The sequence below is a fragment of the Gavia stellata genome, chromosome 7 (assembly GCF_030936135.1).
Source record: "Gavia stellata isolate bGavSte3 chromosome 7, bGavSte3.hap2, whole genome shotgun sequence".
Classification (NCBI taxonomy): domain Eukaryota; kingdom Metazoa; phylum Chordata; class Aves; order Gaviiformes; family Gaviidae; genus Gavia; species Gavia stellata.
In genome coordinates this window covers 8,727,616-8,754,662 of record NC_082600.1, presented here as the reverse complement: position 1 = coordinate 8,754,662, position 27,047 = coordinate 8,727,616, and the positions used below count along the sequence as shown (strand labels likewise).

The 27,047-nt window shown below is 42.5% G+C and overlaps 1 protein-coding gene across 1 annotated transcript in view; it reads left to right on the top strand.

Annotated features, from left to right (window-relative positions):
* The window catches only part of KCNH5 (potassium voltage-gated channel subfamily H member 5), a 162,211-nt gene that overhangs the window by 20,596 nt on the left and 114,568 nt on the right, over nt 1–27,047 (top strand). Inside the window, exons 4-6 of the mRNA XM_059819622.1 lie at nt 3,903–4,031; nt 19,965–20,080; nt 23,955–24,347. Of these exons, the coding sequence (XP_059675605.1) occupies nt 3,903–4,031; nt 19,965–20,080; nt 23,955–24,347 (638 nt within the window). The remainder of the gene's footprint in view (nt 1–3,902; nt 4,032–19,964; nt 20,081–23,954; nt 24,348–27,047) is intronic.

Below are 27,047 nucleotides of genomic sequence, written 5' to 3'. Positions count from 1 at the left end.
AGTCCCTTCCTCTTGGTGGCATTGGGTTTACAGGAGGTTGCCAGAACCAGGGAAGATTTTCTTCAGTTTGTCTTAACCATGAGCCACTCCAGTCACATTTTCTGTCCTGCCACGTATGTGGGTAGTACTTCTGGCTTATCAACGTTATAGCACATACTAAACAAAACCCACACTGTTGTATGATCTCAGGCTGGGCTTCTGCAGTGTGGACATCTCTCCCGGGCTGGTGGTTGAAATTCCTGCTGTTGTCAGTGGAGATGAGCAGCCTCCTCCACTGGCACAGGCCATCTTCCCAAGGTAGAAAGCCAAAAATGTCAGATGACACGTGCTCTAGAAAAGCTGGTTCCTCTACACTGAGCAGACCGAGTCGAGTTGACTGGGTTGGAGGCTGTGTCAAACATGAGCCAGGAGCAACCTTGATGGAGATGTTTTCTTTGGTTTGGCTTTCATTGCCCAGTACAGGGTGCAGGTCCTGTGGGGTTGGGGAGCTTTCCCCCTGGTTCAGCAGCTGGGAGCCCAGTAGCTGTGGCCATGCTCCCCGCTCCGGGTGGACTTCAGTGCTGGCATGGAGCACCTTGGTGGGGTGAGGCTGGAGGTTTCCTCTGCACGTGGTGGCTGAGGGAAGGTAACGGTGTGCCTCAGGGAAGAGCTAGCTGTGCCTGACTGCCCCGTTTCACTGCAAACGCACATAAACCTTTCGTGACGTTGAAGAGAGCATCCCGGATACCTTGTCTTCTTGAAACAAACTCACATGCTTTCTGCTTTATTTCCACTTTTCCTTTTTAGACTAAATCTTCCTGTACGAGCACTTAAACAGTAGGAAATGTCTTTAGATTTCTCCAGTTCTCCCTGCTTCAAAGCATTTTAGCCAACACTAATGAAAAAGAGAAGCAAGAGTGGCTCTGAAGTCCGGCTGTTCTACAGGTGCCCAGGAGAGCCCTCCAAATGACCTCTTTTCGGTTCCTCAGCATATGGATGTGTCTGTTCTCCAGATACTCTGCTTCTCTGCCCATTTCCTGCTCAGGTCACCTGGACGTCCCCTCGCATTAGAGGAATCTCCCAGGACAGACTTGTGTTGGGTATCCTTGCAGGTGGTGATGCCCAGCACTGCCATTCCCTGTGTCCGTGTGATTTCCAAAGAGGATCCCAGAGACCCAGTACCCTCCCTGGCCCTGGCTTCTCTTATTAACTGGGCTGGCAGCTTCTGCTCTAGCACGGGCCAGTCCTGAACTAAATTCCTTTCTGTTGTGTATAAGTATAAAAAGAGGAAAGCCTTCTCTTGGTGACTTTTCTGTAACAAGCTAGTCGCTTTTTGCTTTGGGTTGTGGATTGCCTGCTGGGGCTTGATGATGCTGCAGAGATTTATTGAGCTGTGGTTACCCTAATAAAATCTTCACCTTTTCCCAGTTCTCCAAGCCTATACTTTCCTTAAGTTATGCAGGATTACAGAAGGACTTTATGGAAAAGTCCTCATACTTCTTTTCAGGCTTGAGTCAGTTCCCATCCATAACATCTGTTGCCAGCTTCCTTCTCCATCACCTGAAGCCCAGAACTTCAACCTCTTGCTAACGCTAATAGGCTCACCTTTTGGTTCCAGTTCAGCAGCTGGTTTGCCCGGGGCTTCCTTTCATTTCTCATACTCCGAGCTTTGCGGAAGAAGGTCCTTCAAGAAACTACCTGCTTATCCTCTAGGCTGAATATTGAGGCAGATGAAGAAATAAAGAAGAGTTATCTGTTGGTATGAATATAGTTCTGCAAAATGTAGACCGTTACTGTGTGGGAGGGCTTGTGTTCATCACCTGCAGAGACCCTGCATATTGCCTCTCTCCTGCATGGAGCTTGCAGTGCTCTCAGACCACCCTCCCGCCCACATTTTCAAACTGCGGGTCCAGAGGTGCCATCTATTTTTGATGATGTGGCACAGCCTTTTTTTTCTCACCCATTCCTTTTTGCTTTTGGCAGAGGGAGATTTTGAGATTTTCAGGTTGCTTTCCCATCCTTCTTTCCTTTGGCACTGAGATGATCCTCGAGAGCTGTTGTTCTCAGGCAGCATCCACACAACTGCTGACTTCACGTGCCCTCCTTGGCATTTTAACCCAGCTAGCAGGTTTCAGGTTCAGACGTGAAAGTTTGCTGCAAACTACTTCTGCTTTACTGCATTCCCTCATATATACTCCTCAGCTCTACCCACCCAGCTATACAGCAACCATGCAGGCATGCGTATAGACGTACATGTGGGTAATACTCAGGAAACCTCTTTGCCTGCTTTTGCCCAGATTGCCGCTTCTACAGCGGTAGCCACCTTGCCTCTGTCTTTGATTTTTATCAGTGCTGTTGTGCAGGTTATTTTGCCACGTACTTTTAGAGCTTTTCAAAGGGTGTTGATGTAAGGTTGCCAGGTGTAAGTGCAAATACAAGTGTTTGCTGCAGCACTCTGTTTTAGAAGTTATGAAAAGAGTCTTTTATCTTGGGTTAGCAACCAGGAGTTGAGATAATCAAGTACTCAGCATAATGGCTTTGGAATTATCACAAAAAGCAGTCCCCCATCTCTCCACTTCTCCAGTTTACTGCTAGTGAGTTACTGGTTTAATCCCAGTTCAGCAATGGTGAATTTTGTCATGAACCCTTGTGGATTTTAACCTTTCCCACAGTAGTCCTAGTCCAAATGGGTTTCATTGCCCTCTGAGCATCTATCCTGCAGTTCCTGGCACAGCTCCCAGACACAGTGCATTAGAGGAGATTTGGGGGGGCCAGTGGTGCCCGTGGGATAACAGTGGGCAAGCGGCTTGTGTCAGTGTGTCAGGTCTCAGGCTGGCATTCAGACAGCTCAGGAGAAAAGCCATTATGTCAAATGGCTGAAAGCACATCAAATCCCAAAGGTAATTAGCTGGCTGTGAAGGCATTTGTAGTGCAGTGTGTGTAGGTGCAAGTTTGTTTGGGAGGGGACATGGCCATGGGCATGGAGCTTTGCCGAATGGACAGCATCTCTGACATCCCGTCCCTGCAGGTGAACAGGGTGTTTCTAAGCAAATTGCTTAAATTTGTTTAGGATTTCGCCCCTTACAGAGCAGACCTGCATGTACGTAGGGGACTGCCGTGCGCGTTTCAGACTAGGAAGAAACAAGACCAGTTTTGGCTCCTGAGCACCTTCAGGAGCCCTGTGTGAGGACTCACCAAAAGCTGTGCTAACCACTCCAACACCGTAGGCATTTTTTTGGCTGTTTATTTGATGACTGGTAGGATTTGAAAATTGTTTTGTATTTATCTCAAAAGCTAAATAGAGATAATTGCATTGGAAGAGTGCTCCCCTGGGTTGGACAGTGAGGAGGTAGAGGGTATGACCTGAAACACAGAAAGGAAATTGAATCTCTTGATTTGTCCTGATAGGACATTTACAGTCTATGTCTGGATTAGCTCAGGTCCTCTTAAATAATGGAGTAGCATCAAATTTGGAGCACTGGACAGTATACTCCAATAGGTTTGGATTTGATAGCTCCATATTATGTGAAGAAGGAATCAAAGATACCATCCATCCATTTTTTTCTTACCTGCCTACCCTGCAGACACTAAATTTGTGAGACGTGCTGGGAAAAAACAAGAGCAAGAGAGGAAGAATCATGTGTTTTATTTCAGAGTGGAGATTAATAAAGCCTCCTGTCTCTGCTTATCAGCCAATTAAATTGGTAACATTTCCCCATTTTAATGAATCTATAAAAATAGGAATATGTTGTTTTCTTTTGGGGAGGTAAAACTAAAAGATCTGGCAGATGTAGAAGTACTTAGGTATGGTCCTAAACTAGATGTGTGTTATAATAACATATAAATGATGAAATATTCTCTTTACAGGCTGGGGGAAGTTTGTGCTACACCACAGTCCAATGTCACCTTTTTCTTTGTTTCAGGAACCCCAGTTTGGTTCTACATGCAAATTGCACCTATAAGAAATGAGCATGAAAAAGTGGTTTTGTTCTTGTGCACTTTTAAGGATATCACTTTGTTCAAACAACCAATTGAAGATGATTCAACAAAAGGTAAATAAGAAATACAGTATTTTTCTTCGGTAAATGATAAAGTACATGCTTGAGCTCAGTGCTGTGACAGAGACATGTCACGCCTGTGATCTGTGTCTTGAATTCAGGAAATGTTTTGTGACCTGTCAGACTTTCGATGCCACTCTCCTAAATTACTGCTTAAAAATAAAAGATAAATCACCACGAGTGGAAATTCCCTAACAACATTTTGCCAGAGTAACAAGCCTTCCTCTGTCTTTGTAATTTCACTGCTTTTTCACTACTTTTTTTTTTTAACTGGCATTTGCTAAAAATTACATAGTTTTTGAGTCATTTTAATGCTGTCTTGTTTTGGGAGATCTTTCACCTAAGGGACTGGTATCTTCTTTTTAGCAAAAAACTGTCAGCTCCTTTGTGCTGAGTATTGATATTTCCTCCCGTTCTCACTCATGGAGATGAAATTCAAAAGAAACAGCCAGTTTGGGTTCTTTAATACTGGCCAGCAATGATGACTGCATGGCAGTGGACATTGTACTTGTTATTTAACAGCAGCTGGTGATGGTGTTTGTTGAGATGTGCTATGCTGTCATTGCCTGATAACCCATGGCCAGACCTGCAGCCTTGCACAAGAGAGAATTGGTGGGAAAGGTGCAGAGGATCTAAGATATGTGTGTCTTGTGTCAGGTTCACGTGTGTATTCGGTAAAATAATGCACACTTACATAAAGAAGGGCATCCCATCTTCCCTTGGAAGTTGCCTTCTGATGATTAATTCCTTGCTATATTTTTCTCTTTACACTTGGAGAAGGCTTGATTTCTCACCGAGAGCCATGTGTGCTCTAAGCCATCTTCTTTAGAATAAACTTAGTGTCATTTGAATGCAAACAGGTTTTAAACTAATTTCTTATGATCTAGATAATACTTATTATATGTGTTTGGATAACTGAAAAGTAGATTTATAAAGGCAGACTTAAAATAAAATGCCTCTCTTTGGGCTAACACCAATTACAAGAATTTTTTGTGTCTAGAGAGTACTATCTGTAAAGTTATAAGGTCCTGATACAGGAATACCTTCTTAGCCATCATAAGCTTTACTGCCTCTACAATTTAGTTAGCAACCTGCCAATGTTCCTTTATTTCACTTTCAGCCCCATAACGTGGAATTCTTCTGCCTAGAAATAATCTGGAATTTTTAGTGTAAATGCCAGTTAATTGAAACGACTTCAGTTGTGGAGGTCTGAAGGCATGGGACTGGCTCCATGCTGCAGTGTATATAATATGTAGTGGGAGCTCATCAAGGAAAAAGCCAGTCTTTGCAAGGATCCTCTTGCAGGATTTCCTATTTGATGCTTTCTGGGGGAGGAAAAAGTTCTTCACTGAGAGAGCAGTGAAGCACTGGAAGAGGCTGCCCAGGGAGGTGGTGGAGTCACCCTCACTGGAGGTGTTAAAAAAACCGTGTAGATGTGGCACTGCGGGACATGGTTTAGTGGGCATGGTGGTGTTGGGTTGATGGTTGGACTTGATGGTCTTACAGGTCTTTTCCAACCTTAATGATTTTGTGGTTCTGTGACTGAGATGTATCTCACATGGAGCTAGCCCTGGAAACTCCCCCCTTTCACTGGCTCTGCCCCACTTTCCGCAGTACGTGGTTGCACTGAGGAGTGTGTGGCTGCAGCAGGACAGGGAAAATGTATTGAAGGTGGCTCCCAAACACAGAAATGATGAATGTTGCCTCCTTTGGATTCTCGTCCTGGGAGATTAGTACCCTGCTGCCTTTCCTGGGGAGGCAGGGATGTGCTGAGGGGGCAGAGCTCTCCCCCTCCCTGTCTTGTGGCTGAGGAGGAGCAGAATACTTTTGGCATCCATTATAGGAACAATATACATTCCTATGAGAAAGAGCAATAGCTGTGAAGTGCGTGACTTGTGTACTGCTGTCCTCCAGTGAAGGGTACTATTAGTTAAAATGCCAGGTATTAACTATGAACACTGCAAAATATTGTCGTCAGCAGCCAGAGGGGTTTGACTGCATGTTTAAAGAGCACTTTACTTCTGTCAAAGTCACACTTTAAAAAAAACCAAACAAACAACAAACCAAAACACTGCAAAAGGCAGCACAGCCACATCTCTCAAGTGCCTTTAAGGCATGTGATAGGAGTCTTAAGGATTTGCCCAGGGTGCTTTGATTAGAGCATTGATTAACATCGATCAGTACGTCCAACAAGCTCCATAACTACAAATCATTGACCTGATTTTTTTCTTCTCCTTTTGCATAAATTAGAGCTTGTCCTTTATATTCTTAATATAAAAAACCATATTCAAATATTTGCACCATTTTACTATGAGGATGGGAAAACAGCACTGTTGCACTACCCTCTGTGTCTCAACTGGGTGGATCTGCGAGATCCCACAGCACCGGGATCACAGTGTTGTTTTGTTAGACGTAGTGCTATGAGAGATGCATAATTCATTGTCCTTGCAGATAATATTACAATGTGCTTAGAAGCTGTCAGGCCACTTTCTTTTTGACTTACGAGATTGGTAAACATATACATTACAATTTAGTGGAGAGTTTTTAAACTTCCGTAAAGAGCATTTCAGTAAAATACTGCTGTTGAGTGCTGGGATTTGTCATTGAAAGGGCTATTTTTTTTCTTTTTAAAAGAAGGATTTTTCTTCAGAAATTCTGCCAGGACCATGCAATACATAATACATAAGTAACTATGGTGCAGATGAGTTACTGTCTATTACTTATGGGAGCAGTAAATTTGAGATAAAAAATTCAACAGAAATAAAATATTGATGCCATTATGCAATAATCTCTCCATACCAATATATTCTGCACTGTTCGAAGGTATGCTGCTTTGTTGTGGAGCTTCAGTATATCGTACTCCTGCAAGGTACCAAGGATTTGGTATTTAAATCATAACAATGGGTGTATCTACACTGCAGGGTGTCTGTGTCCTGGCTCCTGGAAATAAATGGTTGGCTTTGCCAGACCTGCTTGTGGTGGCTGCAACGCAGTTGGCATCTTGTGCAGACCTCGCAAGGGAACAGCAGTTTCGGGGGACAGGGAGCGGTGCCCCAGTGCTGAGGTTGCAGAACTGCTCAGAAGTGTTGAGGAGCTTGTCCTATTTGTGAAAACAGGACATACAAATAAAAGAAAATAGTTGTCTTACTACAGAGCACATTGCAAGGGAAAGGTGGGATTTTTTGCTCAATATAGGCTCAAAACCATGCTTGTTTACAGGCTCAGTACAAAAAATATAGTTGACATCACAGGGACTAGCCCTGTGTGAGCAAGGGGAGTTAGAGAGGTCTGGGGCACTGCGGCAGATGGTGTAGCTCTCTGCTTACCCGTGTGCTCACCGTTTGCTGTGTGTTAATGCTGTCAGAAAGGAGGAGGAGGTGGTGGGGGCTTTGCTTGCAGGAGGGAGTAAAAGTAATGAAAAATTTCCCCAGGTCACCCAGGAGACTCTGAATTTGTTGCAGTCCAGAAAGCTGTTGAAACTTACTGAACTGAAAGCAGGACTGGAGAAAAGGGATATTTAAAAGCTACCTTCCTCTAATAAAATATAGTGGCAGAGATCAAAAATCTTGTTTTCTGAGAGGGTACAGCCAGTTCGACACTAAAGATTTGACCGACTTGTTTTCTTGTTACCCATGCTGGTATCTATTATCGCTGAGCGATGTGCAGGAGACCTGTGATGTATAACAATGCAACAGTGACCAAAAAGCACTGTTGTATTCTTGTAAATGGAAAGTTACTTTGAAAGTGTCTAACCACGCAAAAGTGTGGAAAAAACCAGCATCTCAAGTAGAAGCAGTTGCTAATGATGATGACAACAGAAGGAAACTTCAGCTGCATGCTTGATGTGTTTGTTCCTGGGTGAAGATGCCACCAGCAGCAGTGCAGGTGTGGAGGGTAGAGGGAACACTCCTCTGTTGACTTGTTTATGGTTCGTAGTGCCCCAGCTCCTGAGTCGGTGGCTGGATGAGCTGCGGATGATGGCAGTGTGGAAGAAGAGGCGTGAGAATTAGTGATGGGGCAGGAGGTGTTGCAGCAGATGATGGCCACATTTGGTGGCCACTGGGACAATGCCTTGTTTTCTGGTGAAGGAGCTGTTCTATGTTTTGTCTGGTCTCTCTTTCTTTCCTTCTGCTGCTCCTCTTTAGTAATATGAACATTTGTCTGATCTGGATTCAGTACCAAGCAATAAGTCCTACCTGCTATGGTGGAGGGCCAGATCCCCAGGTGTCCTGGCTGAATGCCTTACATAGCAGAGGTGGAAGGCCATTACAAGCATGTGAAAGATCGTATTATGTATTTTCTTCCAGAGAATAAAACCCAAAGAATCTTCTTTTTTATGTTTGTACCATTGTAGGGTCACAGTTGGATGCTTTTATCAGCTTGCTGTGCTTTTATTCTGTTTTTACCCAATGGCCTTTTAAAAACATCTGAAGACTTTCAATCCCTCCAAAGACATAGAGTGGTAATAATCTTATGTTTATTTGTCAGAAAAAAATGAAACCATTTTTCTGGGTCCTAACTATTAGAAGGGCAAATGGGACCACTTAAAATGTTAACAACATTTGAAGCCAGGAGTGCTGTAGATTATATTGAAATGAAAGTCTAACTATAGAAAAAAAAAATCGGTATTTTTTGGCTGATAGTGGAGTTTCACCTAGTTGTGCAATGGCTTTATTTGCTTTGTTATCATCAGTGAAGAAAAAATGTGGCCTCTAGGTAAACTTGGAAGTTTTTTTTGGCTAATATTCTCACTGGTTGTCTTGAGTCTCTTTTGAGTGAGATATCAGGCTTGTCACCTGCTGGAAGTGATTGGGAAGTTCTGGTGAACACTGATGGGACACTGAATTAGGATGCAAAGATGTGCTAATGAGGCCCCTACAACTCACGACCGTGTGCTGTTAACAGATGGGATCAGGAGATGGCACAGCAGTATCCTGAGGTTGTTTTTTTCATTTTTCACTTGATACAGCCAGACTTTGATAATCAAGACTGTCTGGGACAATGCTGTAATGCTTCCAGTGATATAACTCTTTATGGTTATATAACTCTATATAATGATACAACTCCATCTTGGAGTGTGACAGGGCTATAAAAAGTGTAGTAGTTGCAGAAATACGCATTTAGGCTTGCTAATCCTTGCTAAGCCTATAATTCTGATCCTTTTTTATCTTTAATAAGTGCAAGTTATTAAGCATATATAACTAGTTGCACATGGGAACTTTTTTACTTGAGGGGGTATCAATCCTGGTGATAATAGAAGAAGTGGGTGGAGGGACTAGAGCATGAAAATGAGGTTTCTACCTTTAGCTGAAGCATGGTGTACGCTGTTGAATACATCACTTTGACAGTAATCCATAACAGTAATTTAATAGATCACAATTTGGATATCCTTACTATGTTTTTATTGCACTTTTCCACGGCTGTAATAACAAGGGTCTTGGTGCTATAGAGACCCACTTGTTCTGGTGCTGTTTCCTGTTGCTCCAATCTGCAGAGTTTCACCCCCCAGTGCCTTCAGGCACCAAGGAGATCACCTCCATCTCTCCATTCTCCCCTGGGTCTAGAGTGCAGCATCCAGGGACGCCTGGGCCTTGAGAAATGACTTTGTGGGGGATGACAAGAGAAGTGGTCATTTGCCAGGACACCAGGTGGGCCTCCAGAGTCAAGAGTAGACAACCCAGAGGAATGATGCTACGACACAGTCTCTTGGTTTTTGAAACCATCCATTTTGGATGGGCACCAGGAAGACCTTCCGAGGTTGTTTTGTGCCTGTTCCTGCAGGACAAGCATCCTCGTTACTGTCTTCAGTGACATGCTGGTGGCACTTTTAGCAGGCACTGCAAAGGCTGAACAATCACGAAGAGGTAGTTGTTTCCTTGCTTCTAGGGGTGACACTCGCAGGCCTTATTTCTGCCCCCCTCCTTTCTTGCTTTGCTGCTGTCAGACCCACCGTGATGAAGAACAGATGATTTCCATATCCAGGGCTGCTTAGTTTCCTTCACAGAAGTCAAGTACTTTTCTGAATCTGGTGTTGCCTTTTGAGGCCAGTGTGTGCTCCGTCAACAACCCACAATGCACATTAACTGTTGTAAATTTCTAGAAGTTTAATGTGCAATGAAAAAGAAATCCCATTGAAATCAAATCTAACCCTGTGAGATATTGAATTAAACTGGAAGCTGATCTTTAAAGCGGTAACTGTTCGTAGATGGGTATGCTTTCTGTGTAGAAAACTGAACACTCATAAGCCATGTATTAAATAATAAGTATAAATTTAGTCGAGTTAGGGAGTTTAGGAGTCTAGTCTGTACATCACAAGCCATTATATTTCACTAAGTTACTCCTCTGCTGAACCCATGAACTTATGTTTAACTAAGCCATCCCCTCCAGACAAACATCCAGTATTGATTTCGAAGTCTGAAGAGGCTGAGGATCCACCACATTCCATCTTATTTTTCGTGCTTTTTCATTACACTGATTGCTTTAAAAGAAGCGTCATATTTAAATTAACCTGGCTTCAGCTGCTTGCAGTGACACCTTCTTACGCGTTTTTTCTACTGCACTAAAAAGTCCCATTAAGTCACTTACACATATAATCAAGTCATTGCTTCACCTTCTTTTGATTAAGTCAATGAGTTATGCTCCCTAAGCCTCTGTCTAGCCTGAATTTGGAGGTCTGGTAATGGCAGATACGGACAATTTAGCTGCACTTCAATACAGTTCATTGGCAGCAGTAGCAATGGAGCTGTGGTGACATGGCTGTCAGCCTCCCAGGTCCCAAATAAGTTTCTGCAGCTGTTATTGTAGTCAGGTGGGTTCACAGCTAACTCCTCAATATTGCCCATCGCTCAGCCTCTCCAAGCCTAGCTCTTACTGTTGTATATACAAGGAGTAGGTGGTATTTTGCCAAAGCAAACCACATGCTGAATTGCTCATCTACTAAGACCTCTGGATCCTTTTCAGAACTGTTATTTGCTAGGGGCGTTTCCCCTTCCCATGCTGGAGATACAATTTGCATTGCTTTTGCCTAGATATCTGATTTCCATTTAAAACGCATTTTAATGGCACATGCCCAGTTATCAAGCACATCATCTTGTGTAACTGCCCTTACTACTGCTTAACATTCCTTTAATCTTCCTGTCATCTAGGCATTTTATCAGTCATATTATAATGACTTTCAAACTATAGAGAAAAGCACTGAATAGAAGGGGACCTGTCCACTGGGGTCCAGAAGGCTCTTAGTAATAATTTTTTACTATTTTCCACTACTCTTTGTTTGACATCTGCCAGGTAGCAAGTTCCTCATCCATTTAACCTGTAATTTACTGAACTGCGTAGTCTCAATATTTTGTCAAGAGTGTCACACAGTGTCAATTCAGTGAAGATTACGGTGTGAGAGGATTTGGCCAACATGTGGCTCTCGGGTGATTCCAGTGCAGCACCAGGATGAGGTGATGTTACGTGATGAGCTCTGTGGCTGTACTGATTTGGGAGCTGTTGCGTCCTTGGCTTCAGGTGGGAACAAACCAGGGGCAGCTGCTGAGTTTGTCATCAAGTCAATGGTCCGTGTTGCTGCCCAGTCCAGCTCCAGCAAGGGAGCACTGGTACGGGGAGCTGCCCTGGCTCGTGCCTCTCTGGCGTACATCATACGTATGCTGCGGCTCTGGCTGGCTGTTGTATTTGGCTTGCAGCTTGTTCTGTCAAGGCGTTTGGCTGTCTTCCTGAACCAAATTTATACTCTTATCAAATAATGAAATTAACATTGTGGGGCATTTTACATCATTCTATATTGATAGCCATTCATTATGTTCCTTTCATTTTCTTTTTTTATTAAACATATTGGAACTCAGATCAGCTTTTCTCTCATTTTGCCTGGCACTGAGGTCAAGCTAAGCGACCTGTTATTACTTGGGTCAGCCTGTTTGCCCTTTCTGCGTATGGGTGCAGAAAGTCTTTTGGTTGTACTCTGGGAGTTCTTTAAAAACTTCATTGTTACTGTAATAAATCTAGCCAGAGAAGGATTTCTCCCATGCGTCTCTCGCTTTCCGTGTCCATTCTCATAAGCCATAATTTCTCATTCACATACTTTCTTGTTCTCTCTTTCTTTCCATCCCTGTGTGCTTTATTATATACTGCTTTTTCATTTCTAACAGCTGCCTTCCTTTTGACCCTGAGCCTTTGGCTGGTGTAGTCTTTTCCTTGGCCATTGAATGGCACAATTTTGCTATACTTAGTCTCTTTTTTTCCCTAAATCTGTACTTGTTTTTATATACTTATGGGAAGTAAGTTCTTGGTGCCCCTATGTGCGTGTGTATAAAGTTTACCTTTAGTTGCAGAAACATGAAATTTAAGAAGTTGTGCACTGTAAATGTACAGCTATGTCAGAATTAAATTTAAAAATACATTGTATACCAAATGTAGTCTAGTGGTGTATAAATCTTGGCATTTTCATCAGTAGATCTTAAAATGGCTTGCTAAGTAGGTCGTTAGCATTATCTATTATCTATTAGCATTATATATTAGCATTATCTATTTTAAGGAGAAACTGAAGCTCGGAGAGGTAAAGTGATACGCCCAAGATTACCCGGTGATTCTTCATCCATTCTGAGCCCCCCAGTAGTTGCAGCGGGTGGATGGTAACTGAGAATATAGCATTGAGCAAGAACGGAGGTCAGATGTAAAAATTATCCCAAGAGTGCCGTACATCATCAGACAGTGGAATGCACAGAATTTCAAATCGGAAATTTATCCTAATATTTTGAATTACATTTGAATAGACTTGGTGGTTCTTCAGTCCGTAAATAGTTTTACAGCATCATGGGAGTGATTGAGCTTTGTTTGACTATTATTCTATTTATTCACGAATCCCATTTATCCCTCTCTCTCTAGCAAAGCAAAACCAGGATGATTAAGTTTTTCTGAAGAGACAATGAGCTCTTTCAGCCATACTTTACCTGCAGTAAAGAGCCAACAGCCAGCCATTTCAATAATTTTACTGTCTGAACATCTAGAAATAGTTGAGATTTGTAGATGCTAACTATTGATGCAAAAGGATGATCCATGTTATCAATGGAATTACAAACTGCTTATTTCTGAGTGGTGCTAGCTCTTTGCTTTTGTGGGTAAGTCTTAGATTATATATTATTTAAGCATTCTCTATGTTAACTATTTTGTGCTCTGCAGTGAGAGGAGAACAACCACTTTTCCATGGTCTGGAGGTGTTACTTACAGTCATGCAGGCAGGAATCAACATGAGCATTGCTGTAATTACCCTTTCCAGGTTTTTTTTTTTACATACAATATTATTCTTAACCCAAGTGTTTTCACTGTAGTCTAAGATGTTGGATAGTTTCCTCTTACACTGATTTAAAAGCCTTCATTATTTCTGATCCTTTTAAGACCAGACAAACCTTGACAAAAAGGTTAATTGCAACCCAGTAGAGCTACACTAATGTTTTATTAGGGGGAACTAGTCATGTCTAGATTTTTCAGAGCATGTGCACAATAAAGAACATTAACATCTCGCCTTGAGATTTCTAAACTCTTCATAAACTCTGATGGATGAATTTAGCTTGAAGATAAAATAATATAGTTCATGAACTAGAGATTTTTTTTTAGTGTGGCTGATAGCTAGGTGGCTAAATCTGTATTTGGACCTGTATACAAATCCAGTAAGAGAGATTGCAGATTTTCAATTCCTAATTAAATTATGGGGAGAATTTGAAGGGTTTCTCACTTGCAGATACTTGTATTTGAAAATATTTGCTGTCATCTTTGAAGGCAATGGGTAGGCCTATTGACTGCTGAGGTTTGTACAGGGAAGGTGGCTTAAGCACTAGTGGAGCAAAAGAGCCCAAGTCGTCTTTGCTCATGAGCCTGTGCCTGCACAGGGGCTTCTCCCCGGTGGAGGGAACTGCCCAGGTCTGACACAGCCCCTGGGCAGGAGTGTCTGTGTGTGACAGGCACCAGGAGTTGCTCCTCAGGGAACACGGGAGCACTGTCAGGAGGCTCAGTTTTGAGTGCAGTCTAACCAATTCTCTGCCTGCCTTGGAACCTTGAGGGGAATCGGAGGGATTTAAAGGTTTTGTCTCCAGATAGCCATTAGGAAACAGTGATTCCATCCCATCACTTTCAGCATCACATCTGCATAGGGAAGCCTCCCTTGCTGTGCTTTCTTTGGGCAGCTTTTACCCTGGTCCTTTTTATGCTCTGCCATGCACTGCAACAGCATCTTTGACCTGGATGACATTTCTCCTTACTTAGAGAAGGCAGCAGAGAAGAGGAGCAGGTGTTGGAGATGGATGAGAGTGTTTGTGTACTGGATTGATCTGCAGGGTATATTAATGGGAAGGAGATTGGTGACCAGAAGGGCAGGAGAGAGGTCCCTATGGCAATGCAAGAGTGCAGTTTGCAGAAGGTCCCTGTACACAGAGGAAGCCGTGAGTGTGGTGGTGGAGTGGAGCTGTTAGGGGAGCAGCTGCCGCAGAGTTGTTCCCATCCCAGCTGTCCAATGTAAAACACAATGATTGATTCAGGATCTCAGGAAGAAAGATATGTGGGCGTAATACTACTCTTGCTGGAGTAGTAGCTGATGGAAAGGCACATGCTATAGTAAGAGGTTTCGGGTGAGATAGTTTGGGCTTTCTGACAGTGGATAGGATCAAGTTCTAAGCTGGAAATACTCTTTCCCCCTTAGACACCCCATCGTTTCTGTAGTGGTGTAAACAGCTAAGGAGTGGCTGAGTGAGCGTCTTAGACCCATCTGGAGAGCTTTTCCCCCTCTGAGGAGGTGTTCCGGCACTCTGTCTGCTTTGCTTGACTATTGCTTACCTCCCTTCTGTGCTCCTGCACTCCCTCAAGCATCCTGGCACAATGTTGACAGGCTCCAACTCATGTTGTAGCAGCTAATATTTGAAAGAATTATTAATTTATTTTTAAAAATTAATTTAGTACTCCTTTTTTTCTCTTCAGAGAAACCTTTGGCTCAGCCATTGTGTGCAGTACACCACCAAGTCATCCCTGGCTCAGTTAGCCCCACAGTCAGAGGGCTGTGAAATTGGCAGTCTTAATTAGAGCAAGAGATGTGGAGAATATTTTGCAGGTGTAAAGTATTTAATTGTGACTAAAACACAGGGAGGAAGAAGAAACTTGCATGCTTGGAAGGACAGCATTACAGCTGGGCCAAGGCAGAGTCTAATCTAGTTCATGTCTATCAGCATGCTTGCTTTCTTCATGTCCTGTTCTTGTAACTGTATGGAGTTGTTAAACTTGCATCTTCAATTTCTTGAGAATGCAAAACTTTAATTTGAGTAATTGAGAGGAATGGAGAAATATTTTGCTAGGCTCCTGTTTAAGAACAGACCCTTGTTTTGAATCATGAGAATGAATGCAGATCAAGAGGTTTTGTTTTTTTTTTTTTAAAGCAGGGGTACAAATTCTTCTGGTTTTGTCCATGAATCAGAACGTAATTAAAGATAAGGAGGGGAAACAATCATTTTGTATGTATGTTATTCCAGAATTTTCCGTTTGGGGTAGTTAACATCTTCCTCTGAAATACCCAGTTCAACTTCTTGTAAGGAGAAGCAGCTGCTGTCCTGATCTGGTGTGTGATCTGATGATGTTGCCTTTGTTCCTGAGAATTTGAGTGCAATGGTGCAAGTTCAGGGTATTATTTTCAAGTGGTGCTGTGGAACAAAGACACAATCCAGCTGAGCTGAAGAGAGCATCAGAAGTGTTGCTTTTTCTCGCGAGTAGATTTTTTTTTTTTCCTTCCCTCTTGGACCTGCTATTTGTGCCACTCCTTTACTCCTTCCAGACTGAAAATATCTGTGAGGACAGACAGTCACTAATACATGGGATAAAATTATCATTCTTTTCAAGTCTCTGTCTATAGAGGAGAAGAAAGGAGAGAATCGTTTGAAGAAACATTGACAGCAGTAGGCAGCTATGCAAATTTTGCCTGGTCTATTTAAACATACACATTGGTTTTAAATATAATTCTGAACTTATCTAGTCTACAACAAGGTCAAGAAACAGAAAAATGTACCCTGTACAGATTATTTCAGACACGAGGCAGCCTGTATACATTTTCACCTTCCCACTCATACCCTAGCATCTTGCTGTTGCTATGTTTTTAATTCTCTTGGGTTGTAAATAAGAAACAAAAGAACTTGGTACTTTTTCACACTATTGCAGATGGATAGATTGAAGCAGGTAGAATAATGCCGGACATTGTGCTGAATTAGAAAAAAGTCATGTTAGCGTATTCTGTACTTCCAACATCCAGAATTGTGGGCTTCACAGGGCTGAAAGAAATGTGAAAATGTGAAGTCTCTAAATGAGGCTGGAAGGGTTTTTGCAAAAGGTCTGCTCTAGCACAAAGCAAAGCTTTGGTCTTGTTGGAGAAAGGACACGATGAAATGGTTTGCCCCGTGAAAAGAAGAGGTCGGACTGGATGAGCAGAGTGGTAGCCCTGAATGCTAAAATGTGTGGCTTCTTTCTTTCACATGACATTGATGATCTCACCAAGGTGGAAAAGGAGTATTTGAAAAAGTCAGAGTTCTTCCTTTCTTTTTATTTTTACAGCTAAAGGATTGCTGTTGTTTGGTATGTGTCTTACTCCTCCAGCTCCTTGCAGTACACCTTTCCCAACTTCCCCAGGCTTTCTGTATTTGCGGTTAATGCCAAACAGATGTTTTTCTTACCTAAGACAATGACAAGGGGTTTCTTACCAGTTTTGCTTTTCTAAGAGGAGAGGCATTTTTAAAACCCATCTTTTTCTGAGTGGGATCTCTCAGCCTGTGAAGCACCATGGGAAAGGATTGCTAGAGAGTACATGAAGCCATCTCCTGTCATTGCCAGCCCCTGACTCTTCTTCAAATCCTCATCTAATCACTGCAGAGATCAATGCCCTAAATTTCAGAAAATAAAGTAAACCTTATATCATTAACCATCAGCCCTCAGAAAGGCCACAGAATCACAGAATGGTTGACGTTGGAAGAGACCTCTAGAGGTCATCTTGTTCAACCCCACTGCTCAAGCAGGGTCTCCTACGACCAGTTACCCAGGACCATATCCATACAGCTTTTGAGTATCTCCAAGGATGGAGACTCCACAACATCTCTGGGCAACCTGTGCTAGCGCTCGGTCACCCTCACAGTAAAACAGTGTTTCCTGGTATTCAGATGGAACCTCCTGTGTTTCATTTTGTGCCTATTGTTTCTGGTCCTGTCACTGGGCACCACTGAAAAGAGCCTGGCTTCATCCTCTTTGCAGCCTCTCTTCGGGTATTTATATACATTAATAAGATCTGCCCCCCTGAGCCTTCTCTTCTCCAGGCTGAACAGTCCCAGCTCTCTCAGCCTTTCCCCAGAGGACAGGTGCTCCAGTCCCTAAATCATCTTTGTGGCCCTTTGTTGGACTCTCTTCAGTATGTCCATGTCTGTCTTGTACTGGGGACCCCAGAACTGGACGCAGCACTCCAGGTACTGGCCTCAGCGGTGCTGAGTAGAGGGGAAGGATCACCTTCCTTGACCTCCTGGTGATACTTCATTTAGTGCAGTCAAGGATACCATTCGCCTTGTTTGCAGCAGAGGCACATTGCTGGCTCATGTTCAACCTGGTCCACCAGGACCCCTGGGTCCTTCTCTGCCAAGCCGCTTTCCAGCTGGGAGGCCCCCAGCATATATTGGTGCATGGGGTTGTGCCTTCTCGTGTACAAGACTTTGCACTTCTTGAGCTTCATGAGGTTCCTGTCAGAGTAGCTGACAAAGCTGAGATGTGACAAATGAGGGTGTTGGGACTGAATCCAACAGTTTGTCCGTGGTGGTTTTGGCTTTGCTGAGCTCCTTTCCGTCACTCTCGTATCAGCTCTGTGGGGCAGGGTGACAAACTAAAGCTTCGGGACTGGCCCCAAATCTGTCCCCATGGACCACAGGGGAGTGTCTTTCCAGGGGAAGAGGATGCTGTGTGTGTGCATGTGTGTGTCTGTACCTTCCCAGGGTCTGGAGTTGGGTGACCACCTTCCCAGAGGAGAACTGCTCTTTTTCTCTGTTCTTTCAGCGTGGTTGCAATGTGCCAAAAGCAATTGGCTGGATGCACCGTGGCCTCCAGCAATTATGAGAAATGTCGGGGTAGAGCTGTCATGACGCTGTTACCATGCTCATTTGCTCTTTGGAATCAATGGCTAAGAAAGATAAAGATCAGTTCTGACTTTTGTCTTAAAGCTGTCTACTTGCCACAGTTTTATAGATGATTAGGAAAAAGAAAGCCACAAGAATTTTTTCTAGAAATTAACGGTTCATATTCGGATCACTATAGTCTCTTTTGACTTTATTTAATACAGAAAGTGCATGTTCCTAATTGAATACCCCTGTAAGCTCGAGAAGCATGAGGCATAGCTGAAGTTCACATTTAGATTTGAAAAGTTAATAAAATACTTCTATTTTTTACCTTTTCACAGTGCATTTTTTATGTGCATTTTTGAGGTCATATATAAATAGCCAGACAAATGGTTTGTGCTGTGCTGGTGGTGTATCATGGTATTTAGATCTGTTCTGATTGCTAAATGATGAACAACGGATTTACATTTGCATTAATGTGATATGTATGTGGTAAGTTGCAAAGCCAAACTGTAAATTATTTTTTTCTTGAAGTTTTATTGTCTTGTCTGTTCTCTGCTCTTCATTTTATCTACCCCAGGGCTTCCCTTAACTTTCCAAGTCCCTGACTCCTATCAGAAAACAGGCATTTAAAAGTAAACCCAGCTAACATAGAAATGTTATGTTTCCTTTCCCAGATGTGACATTTCCCCCAATTTTCACCTACTCAACATTCAAGTTAAATAAATGTAAAACCTTCTCCTGAACCCGTTTCCTGTCCATAACTTGTTTGATATTTTATACACACCTGTGTAGTAAAATGTCAGGTTATACCTGGCTAAGCTGAAGGTTGAGCATCTCCTTCAGTGCTCTTGGGGAGGCATTTCCTTCCTGCATATATCTGAATTTTAATTTTCCTGCTTAACACCAAGGTGCTACACTGCTTAAACCCTCGGCGTTTTCTTTGTTACCGCCAATCTACCTCATCCATTGACGCATCCGTGCCAGCTGTCATGTTTGGGCGTTTTTCCAGCAGGAATGACTTGATGACACGCTCCTGGGTTGGTGCTGCTGTCAGTAACAAACTCTGATTGTGCTTTTCTGAACGCTGCAGAGAAAATTCCCCAGGGGCAGCCCAGTGTGTGGGTCTCAAGCTACCGTTAAGGCAGCTGTTTATCATTAGTTTAACAGCTAAATGTATTTCTTAATGCCATTCAAAATCTAGTGCTTAATCTGTCTTTAAAGTCTTAATGATATTTTTTTAGTCTGAAGCATTGCTGTTGATGCATTGATGCAGCCCTGAATTTTGCTGTTTTTTTTTTTTTTTTTTTTAAGTTTTAGTTTTGTCCCTGACGTCTAGCTGGGGCAAGAATCAGTAAAGACTTAAGGGTCAGAATTTTGGGGCAGCTCCAGCGGCCCTGAATCAGCAGGAGCCTTTCTGTAGCTGGGCAGGATTTTACTTCAGCAGGATTTGCAGACTTGGGAAGCCTTTGCATTAACTTCAGTGGCTTAGAATTAGATTTCAGCAACCGAGTAACTCCTCAGAAGGCTGAAAGCACAATGTGATCCCCCTAACGCAATGTCTCCAAAAGGCAGAAGAAAGAACAAGCCAGAGCATTTTGATTTTACTCAGGTTTACTCATGGTTACCTTGAAGCAGCGGTATTTTTCCTCTTTTGCAAGGTCGTTAAGCCTGGATCCTGAAGCTGTTCTGTGCAGCAATTTAGAGAAGCTACTCAAGTCTGGGACTTTATATCAGTGAACACAAAGGAGATGTACTAGTGATGAATGAGGTTGGAGTACTTCTGACACGATTTCCTTCTTTCCGGCAGGTTGGACAAAGTTCGCTCGGTTGACGCGGGCCCTGACGAACAGCCGGAGCGTACTGCAGCAGCTGACGCCGATGAACAAGGCCGAGGTGGTGCACAAACACTCCCGGTTAGCCGAAGTAAGTGGGACAGACACCAGCCTGCTGCCTTCCTAAGGCAGGAAGAGATGGGGGGGATAAAACCCCAAACCTATTCCTATTTATAAATAATATTTTTAGAGGAAAATATTTCCCAGCTCTGATTTTTTCAGCCTCTCCTCTGCTCATCCTAAAGCAGCACTATGTGCCAAGCCCACGTCTCTGGGACAGGTCATGCTCTTTCAGTCATGAAAACAGTCTCTGTAGGTCATTTTTACTTAAATGGCCCTATTTCTGTGCATGCAATTCTCCGTTTGCCGGTTGTTGCTTAAGTTGGGGTGTACAGTGTGCTGCTCTGTGTGCTGTCTCACAGCGACATGGAACCAGACTTGATGTCCTTGAGCCCTGTGGATGGTCACTTACTCTCCCAGGGAAAGGGGATTGTTTGAGAAACCAGGTACTCCTCTTTGGAAGTATCCCTGTCTGGGTCCCTGGAGTTGTACAGGCACACTGACTACGTATGTATCTTGACTTTCTTGCAAAGTCATTCCTGCAGTGTTTTGCTCATCATCTTTTTTTCTTCAGAACTGATGAAATGAACTCTTTGGCAGGTTGCAAACATCTCCTTAACAGTGCAGATGGTGCAACAAGTGAATGCCTTCAGGTTAACTGATGAAACAGAGGTACTGCTTTCATCTTCATGTCCATTGGTAATGAAAAATAGACGGGTCAAAAATATATGGTCAAACTATATAGGCTACTGAAAAAGACAGGCCTAGACACCTTGTGCCAGACAGCTTGTCCTGGGTTTGATGCTAAGAACTGGTAGCAGCTTTAAATGGATTTTTTTTGTTCCCTTTCTGGTTTTAGTGGACTTTGATAATAAAAACTCTACTTAAATTGAAATCAGAATGGAAACCCACAGTTTTCAGGTGATGGCAGTGTGATGTTTTCCCTTGAATTATCCCGTATCAATAGCTTGGATGACTGCTGAGTTACTATCAGGTCTTGCTTTTCTGATTCATGACATTTCAGCATTCTGTAAATCTGGGTATATCCATTATTGGTTTAGTCTAGAGAAGGGAAGACTGGAAAAGATATGGTAACAGTATTCAAATAAGTCTAAAGCAGTTACATAGAATGAAGAAGGAAATTGTTCACCAGGACCACTATAGCTAGAGAAAAAGTAATGGCTTTAAGTCACGCAAGGAAGATTTAGATCAGGCAGTAGGAAAAGCTGAGGTAAGGGAGAAGGTTGTACCCAGATAAATAGGTTGCTTGGAGAGTGTGCAGTCTCCTCTCTCAAAAGTCACTTAGAACTGCAAAATGCTTTCTAGGCAAAGTGCTGTCAGGAGTGCAGGCTGAGTGGAGGTATGCCATTGCTGTAAGGCCCCATTTTTCATACTTCTGTGTCTGAGGAGGAGCCTTATCATCACAGCTCATCCCTTGCAGAATGTACTGCCCACCTTTACCAGGCTTAACCGTTATCAGCCATTTTCATTAATTGTATACAAGAATAAGAGAGTCTGTGATGAACGCAGCTGACTAACAAGATATTGTGTATTCTTTAGTGGTTAAAATTAAAAATTCATGCAGCATGAAAGAAATAATCATTATAGTTCAGTGGTCTCCACAGCCACTTGCCACCCACTCACCATGTCAAACTCAGCATGATATTATGTTAAGAATAATAATTATGCTTTTACAGTATCATGGGAGCTCCTAAGCACTCCGCCACCAGAGGCATAGGGAACTATCAAGCATATGTTCATTGCATTTGGCTTGAGCCCTAAGAAGCTTATTATTCCAGCTATAGTGAGACTCTTTCCAGCTCCTGCCCCAGTGAACAAGACAGCGAACAAACAGGCCTGGAGAAACCACGGACAGAAGTCCCAGTCCTGATTTATCATGACAGTAAAGTGTTGACCACAGATGAATCCAAAGAGATAGCTGGAGATAACGACCAGATTATAAGTCAAAGCCAAAATGGTGTGTTAAATGCAGGGGACAATTTTGGCACTGAAAGAAGTTTCATAGATTTGCACAAAGGCTGCTGTGAAAAAAACCACCTCTACTGATCATTGCTTTTATGCCAGGGAAGGACCCATGGATCCACCAGTGAGTTCAGTGTGCCGCAGTGGCCAGCTGAACCTTCCCCATTGGGTGGTTATAGGAGTGCTGTTAGTGGGTCTTGTCCTGGTCACTGGGGAAGTGACACCTGAAAGCTGATATTTTTATGGGTCTCACCAGGGGTTTGGCATCTGTGAGGGTCTCTGGCGAGTGCCATTGGGACCACACCACTTGGTGTGCATTGCTGTTCGGCTGGAGGTCAACATATGGCTTTGCGTTACACCGAAGCTGGTGTGATGCGAGGCTGTTGGCAAAGGGAGCAGCCATGGTCACCTGGAGCTCTCTGCTTCATTCTCACTGCTGCCTGTGTAGTGGGTCTAGTGGTTTTCTGGCCACAGGATAAATTTGTGCAACTCAACTGACTGTAGAAAACAAATGGCTAACTAATGTAACAGTAAGTTAGTTGTTCATCTTATCAGTTTAACTGACTTTCCTTACAGGTCGTGATTGCTAAATCTGACCTTAGGGAGAGTGGGAACAGGTAGGCAGAAGCAGATTTGCATCCCATCAGGTTACAGCCTGACACTGGGCCAGATTAGACATGTTAGAAAACCACAACACAGAGTGAGAGAGGCTGCTGTTGATGTCCCCTGAAGAACAGTTTTTCAGCAGAGCCAGACTTTTACTGTTTGATATCAGTAACAGCTTTCTCATCTTAGAAATAAGACTGAAAAGAATTATTGGAGAATCCGTATCTGTGGTACTTGAGTTCATATTCTTAGTTGTTGTGCTGTTTATTCAGAGCCATTTACTCCTCCCTCTTCATCGAGGAAGCATCCTGCGTTTGGTCGTTTTTACACATACGGGAGTGCTATTTGCAATCCAACTGTCCCTGGTGCCTCAGCTCCAATACGGGAAAGGTGTAGGGCTGAAATGAATTTGAAAGTTGCTGGAATTATTTATTTTATCCCATACAGACTTGAGATCTCCAAATGTAAAAGGTGTTATTAGTTCCAAAATACACGTGAATCTTTGAATCTTTCAGTTGTCAGCATGATATATTGCCACGTTGTGCGTTCCTTTGTGCTTTTGTTTCTTGCACTGGACTGAGATAAGAGGTAATTAGATTAGCTGGGAGGAATGTCTTAAGTGAATTTGGCTTGTTTCCTTTGCAATGTTTCCAGTTCCACATTTTACAAAAGTGCGCATGCAGGAGATTAGTCATATGCAAAAAAGAAAAGTAATTACAAGAAGTAAGAGAACCCACTAGTGATGTTGAGCTTGTAAGAGCAACAACTTTTTGAAGAAAAGGGGAAGGAAGCATGATATTGCCAGGGTGTTGGGGCAGAAATTGTGCACGCAATGCTTCGTTTTAGAAGGAGGTCAGCTAGCCAGGCTGAAGTCTGGTTTACCTTTGATTAGGTATTGTTGTGGCTAAACAGCGGTTTTAAAAGAGAGATCAGGCGCGAAGGATTAATTTTGTAACACTTCCAAATATGAATGAATACTCATGTTCATAATTGCAGAGCATAAGCTGGTGTGGCAGTACCCACAACCTGTTTATGGAGCCTCTCTGCCCTTGCTGTTGGCATGGTTTCCCCTCAGTTCATCTGCAAAGACCTCCCTTTTTTCAAGAATATCCTTAGATGCTATGCTGTTCCCATTCATCAAGTGATAGCTGCCTCCACACATTCGTAGTAAATCAGATAATTTAGAAACTGCAGGTTGACTTGCAGTGTCCAAGGAACACAGTCCTGTCTTTGTGCTGCTCCTTACAGAATTCCGTAAGACCCTTTATTGGATCATATTATTTGAAAACAGTAACATTTGCTTTTCTGTCTTACAGGTGCTCCAGCTGGGATCTGATATTCTTCCTCAGTACAAGCAAGAAGCTCCAAAGACTCCACCACACATTATACTACATTATTGTGCTTTTAAGACCACTTGGGACTGGGTCATCTTAATACTAACCTTCTACACAGCAATTATGGTTCCATATAATGTCTCCTTCAAGACAAAACAGAATAACATTGCCTGGCTCGTGCTGGACAGTGTCGTGGACGTTATTTTTCTGGTTGACATTGTTTTGAACTTTCATACAACCTTTGTTGGCCCTGGTGGAGAGGTTATATCTGATCCCAAACTCATAAGGATGAACTACCTGAAAACGTGGTTTGTGATTGATCTTCTGTCCTGTTTACCGTATGACATCATCAATGCCTTTGAGAATGTGGATGAGGTAAGTGCTTCTAGTCTGCCTCTAAAGGATCGTTTTAATTAGGAATTAATTAGGAGCATGCTCTCAGGCATCTGGCAGCAACAAGAGGCAACTGAAGCTCTGCACAAATATGCAGGGATGGCCTTAAGCTGCTGGGCTTTACCTACGCAGCATTCCCGTGTTGAAGGCGAGGTGTCTTATGATTTCAGTGCCGCATGTAGATGTGTACGTTAATGGAAGTGGTTTTTAGCATCGCTTGCTCTTTATCCAAAAGCATTGTCACACGTCCACATTCCAAAGGGCTGAACCAGTTGGGATGTCCTGCCACAACCTCCCTTTTCAGGTCAGATGCAGCAGTTGCCTTTAAGCAGTCCTAATCCGTTGCACGACGGGCTGATATGGCTTTACGTAAATAATCAAAACTCTGTGTCTGCTCTGGCTGAAGCCGGTGGCAAATTTGCCACTGACTTATACGAAAGTAGAGAATGCCTCTGAATGAGCATTTTTAAAATCCTGCCCCAGGAGATTACTTTTTGAACCATGCTGTAATTTTCTTTTTTTCGTGATGTCTTTTTAAATGTCTGACTGAGAGGGGAAATTTATCTCCATTTTTTTAAACAGCTCTTGAGATACTGCTGGAATTTTAGAAACTGTTTGAGGAGAGAAAACATAAATATCTTAAACAGATGCTGAATTAAAGCTTTTTAACTGCTTAATGTATTAATGCTTAAGAAATCGAGCTTGCAGTCTAAGATGATAGAGAAAACAAGCAATAACTACGACAAATAATGCATGCACAAGTCACTGTAAAGAAAATTCATTATTAAAATGCAACTATAATGGCATTAGGACTTGTTTTAATTTTTCTCTAGAGCCTTTTATCTTTAGGGCCATACGGAGATGAAAAAGCCTCTGTTCATTTTTTAACATTTTAACATTTCTTTTCTCAGAACACCATTGAGTGCTTTTTGGTTTGTTTTTTTTAATTCTCAAATTTTGCAGTTACATATCCTCACTATATAAAATCTACATGCTTTTTAATGGAGACTTTGGTGCAGATTTTGTAGAACTCCTTTAAAATTCCATCCCTGTCTCTGTGCTGAGTACCATCTTTTGACATTGTTCCATTTTATTTATAGCAAATATGACAGAAGTGATAATACTTGCAGCTTAAATTCAAGATCATATGAGGGCTGCCCGTCTGGAAGCAGGTTGTACAGCCAGGCTGTGTAAGGAGGTGGTATTATCAAGGTTGTAAATATAATACAGCTTTTAAAGATACCAGTTTCAGACTAAGAGGAACCTGATTTTTATAAAAATGCAGCGTTGTCTCCAGGTTTTCATGCTTTAATTTGTAAAACAAACAGAAAATTTCTGTGCCTAAGCAGTACAGATTTAAATGAGAAGCTTAACCTCTTTCCCTAACATACAGATGGGAAATAAACCATCTGCAATATTTATGACAGCAAAGAGAATCAATGGCGTAGTGCATTATAATTGAGGCACACTTAAAGTGGCAAAGTTTAACCAAAATGTAATCACAATAAAAAGGTATCATGAGCTCCAGTGATCCTAGAGCTGGTATCATTCACCTTCAAAGAAATGCAGTATCAACTCCTTTTTAATAAGAGAACCATGCAATATCAACTCCTTTTTAATAAGAGAACCAATAGTAGCATTTCTTTCTCACGAAATGGTGTGTTATGGTCCTGGAGCCTCCAGCAAACACTGGAGTATAACTGCGTATGTACTTGATTTCAAACCCCTCCAAGTCCAGTTCTCCCTAGCGCCTGAAAAGAATTGAAGTGATTTTGAAAACAGGTATGTAAACAGTCAGTCTTTCCTCCTTGGGTCTACATTTTCCCTTTTCTCTCTCTTCCAGGGGAGGGGTTTTTATTTGGTGATATGTCTTCATTTGTGATGTTTAAGTCTTTTGAGCTGGTTGGTGTGTTCTGGGTGGTTGTAGATATTAATGCTCTTTATCTTCATTTGGCTTTTAACATTTTTTTTAACTGGTACTTCTTTTTTGGGAATTAACTTTTTGGCCCACTAGCTGCAGTGTGCTCAAACATTGTTCATAGGTAAAGAATGAGTAAATTGATTAGCTTTATTTGGAAGAAATATTCTGATTGATTAAAAGGAGAGTATGTTTCATTAGAAGTTGAGTGTTTCCTGGTTAAGGCAAGTCAGAGAGAAGAGGTTTTTTTAGCTCTTGATTCTGGTAGGTTTTAGCTTTTTATCTTGGCCCTGGGTGTTAGATAAGGGCATTTGTCTTTAGCATTAAAGTTGGTGATTGTGACATTTCAGAAAAAGTTAACAGAAAATCCGAGCTTAGTGATAAAGGCGTTGGGGACAGGTCCTGGTGCTCTTTGAGTTCTTGGTATGGTGGCGAAGGATGGACACAAATCAGAGTAAATAGCCCTAAAAGCCAGCTGAGTGAAAGATTACTTTCCAAATTTCCCTTGTGTGTCCCACCTCCACCTCTCCTTTTTCCACTTAAAGCATCAAATGCACTTTTGTTAGTTGTTAAGGGACTAGGTTAGTAGTGGGGGACACCGCTGCAGGCAGTTTCTTTGCTTCCCAATGGGCAGGTCTCGTGCATAAAGAAGGATATGGCCAAGGAAGTTTAGGTTTGTGTCTCTCCGTTGTAGCTTGCTCTCAGTTCACATGGGTTTGGCTTTGGCCCGGACATAGTAAAACGTAAGTTGCTCATCCAGTATC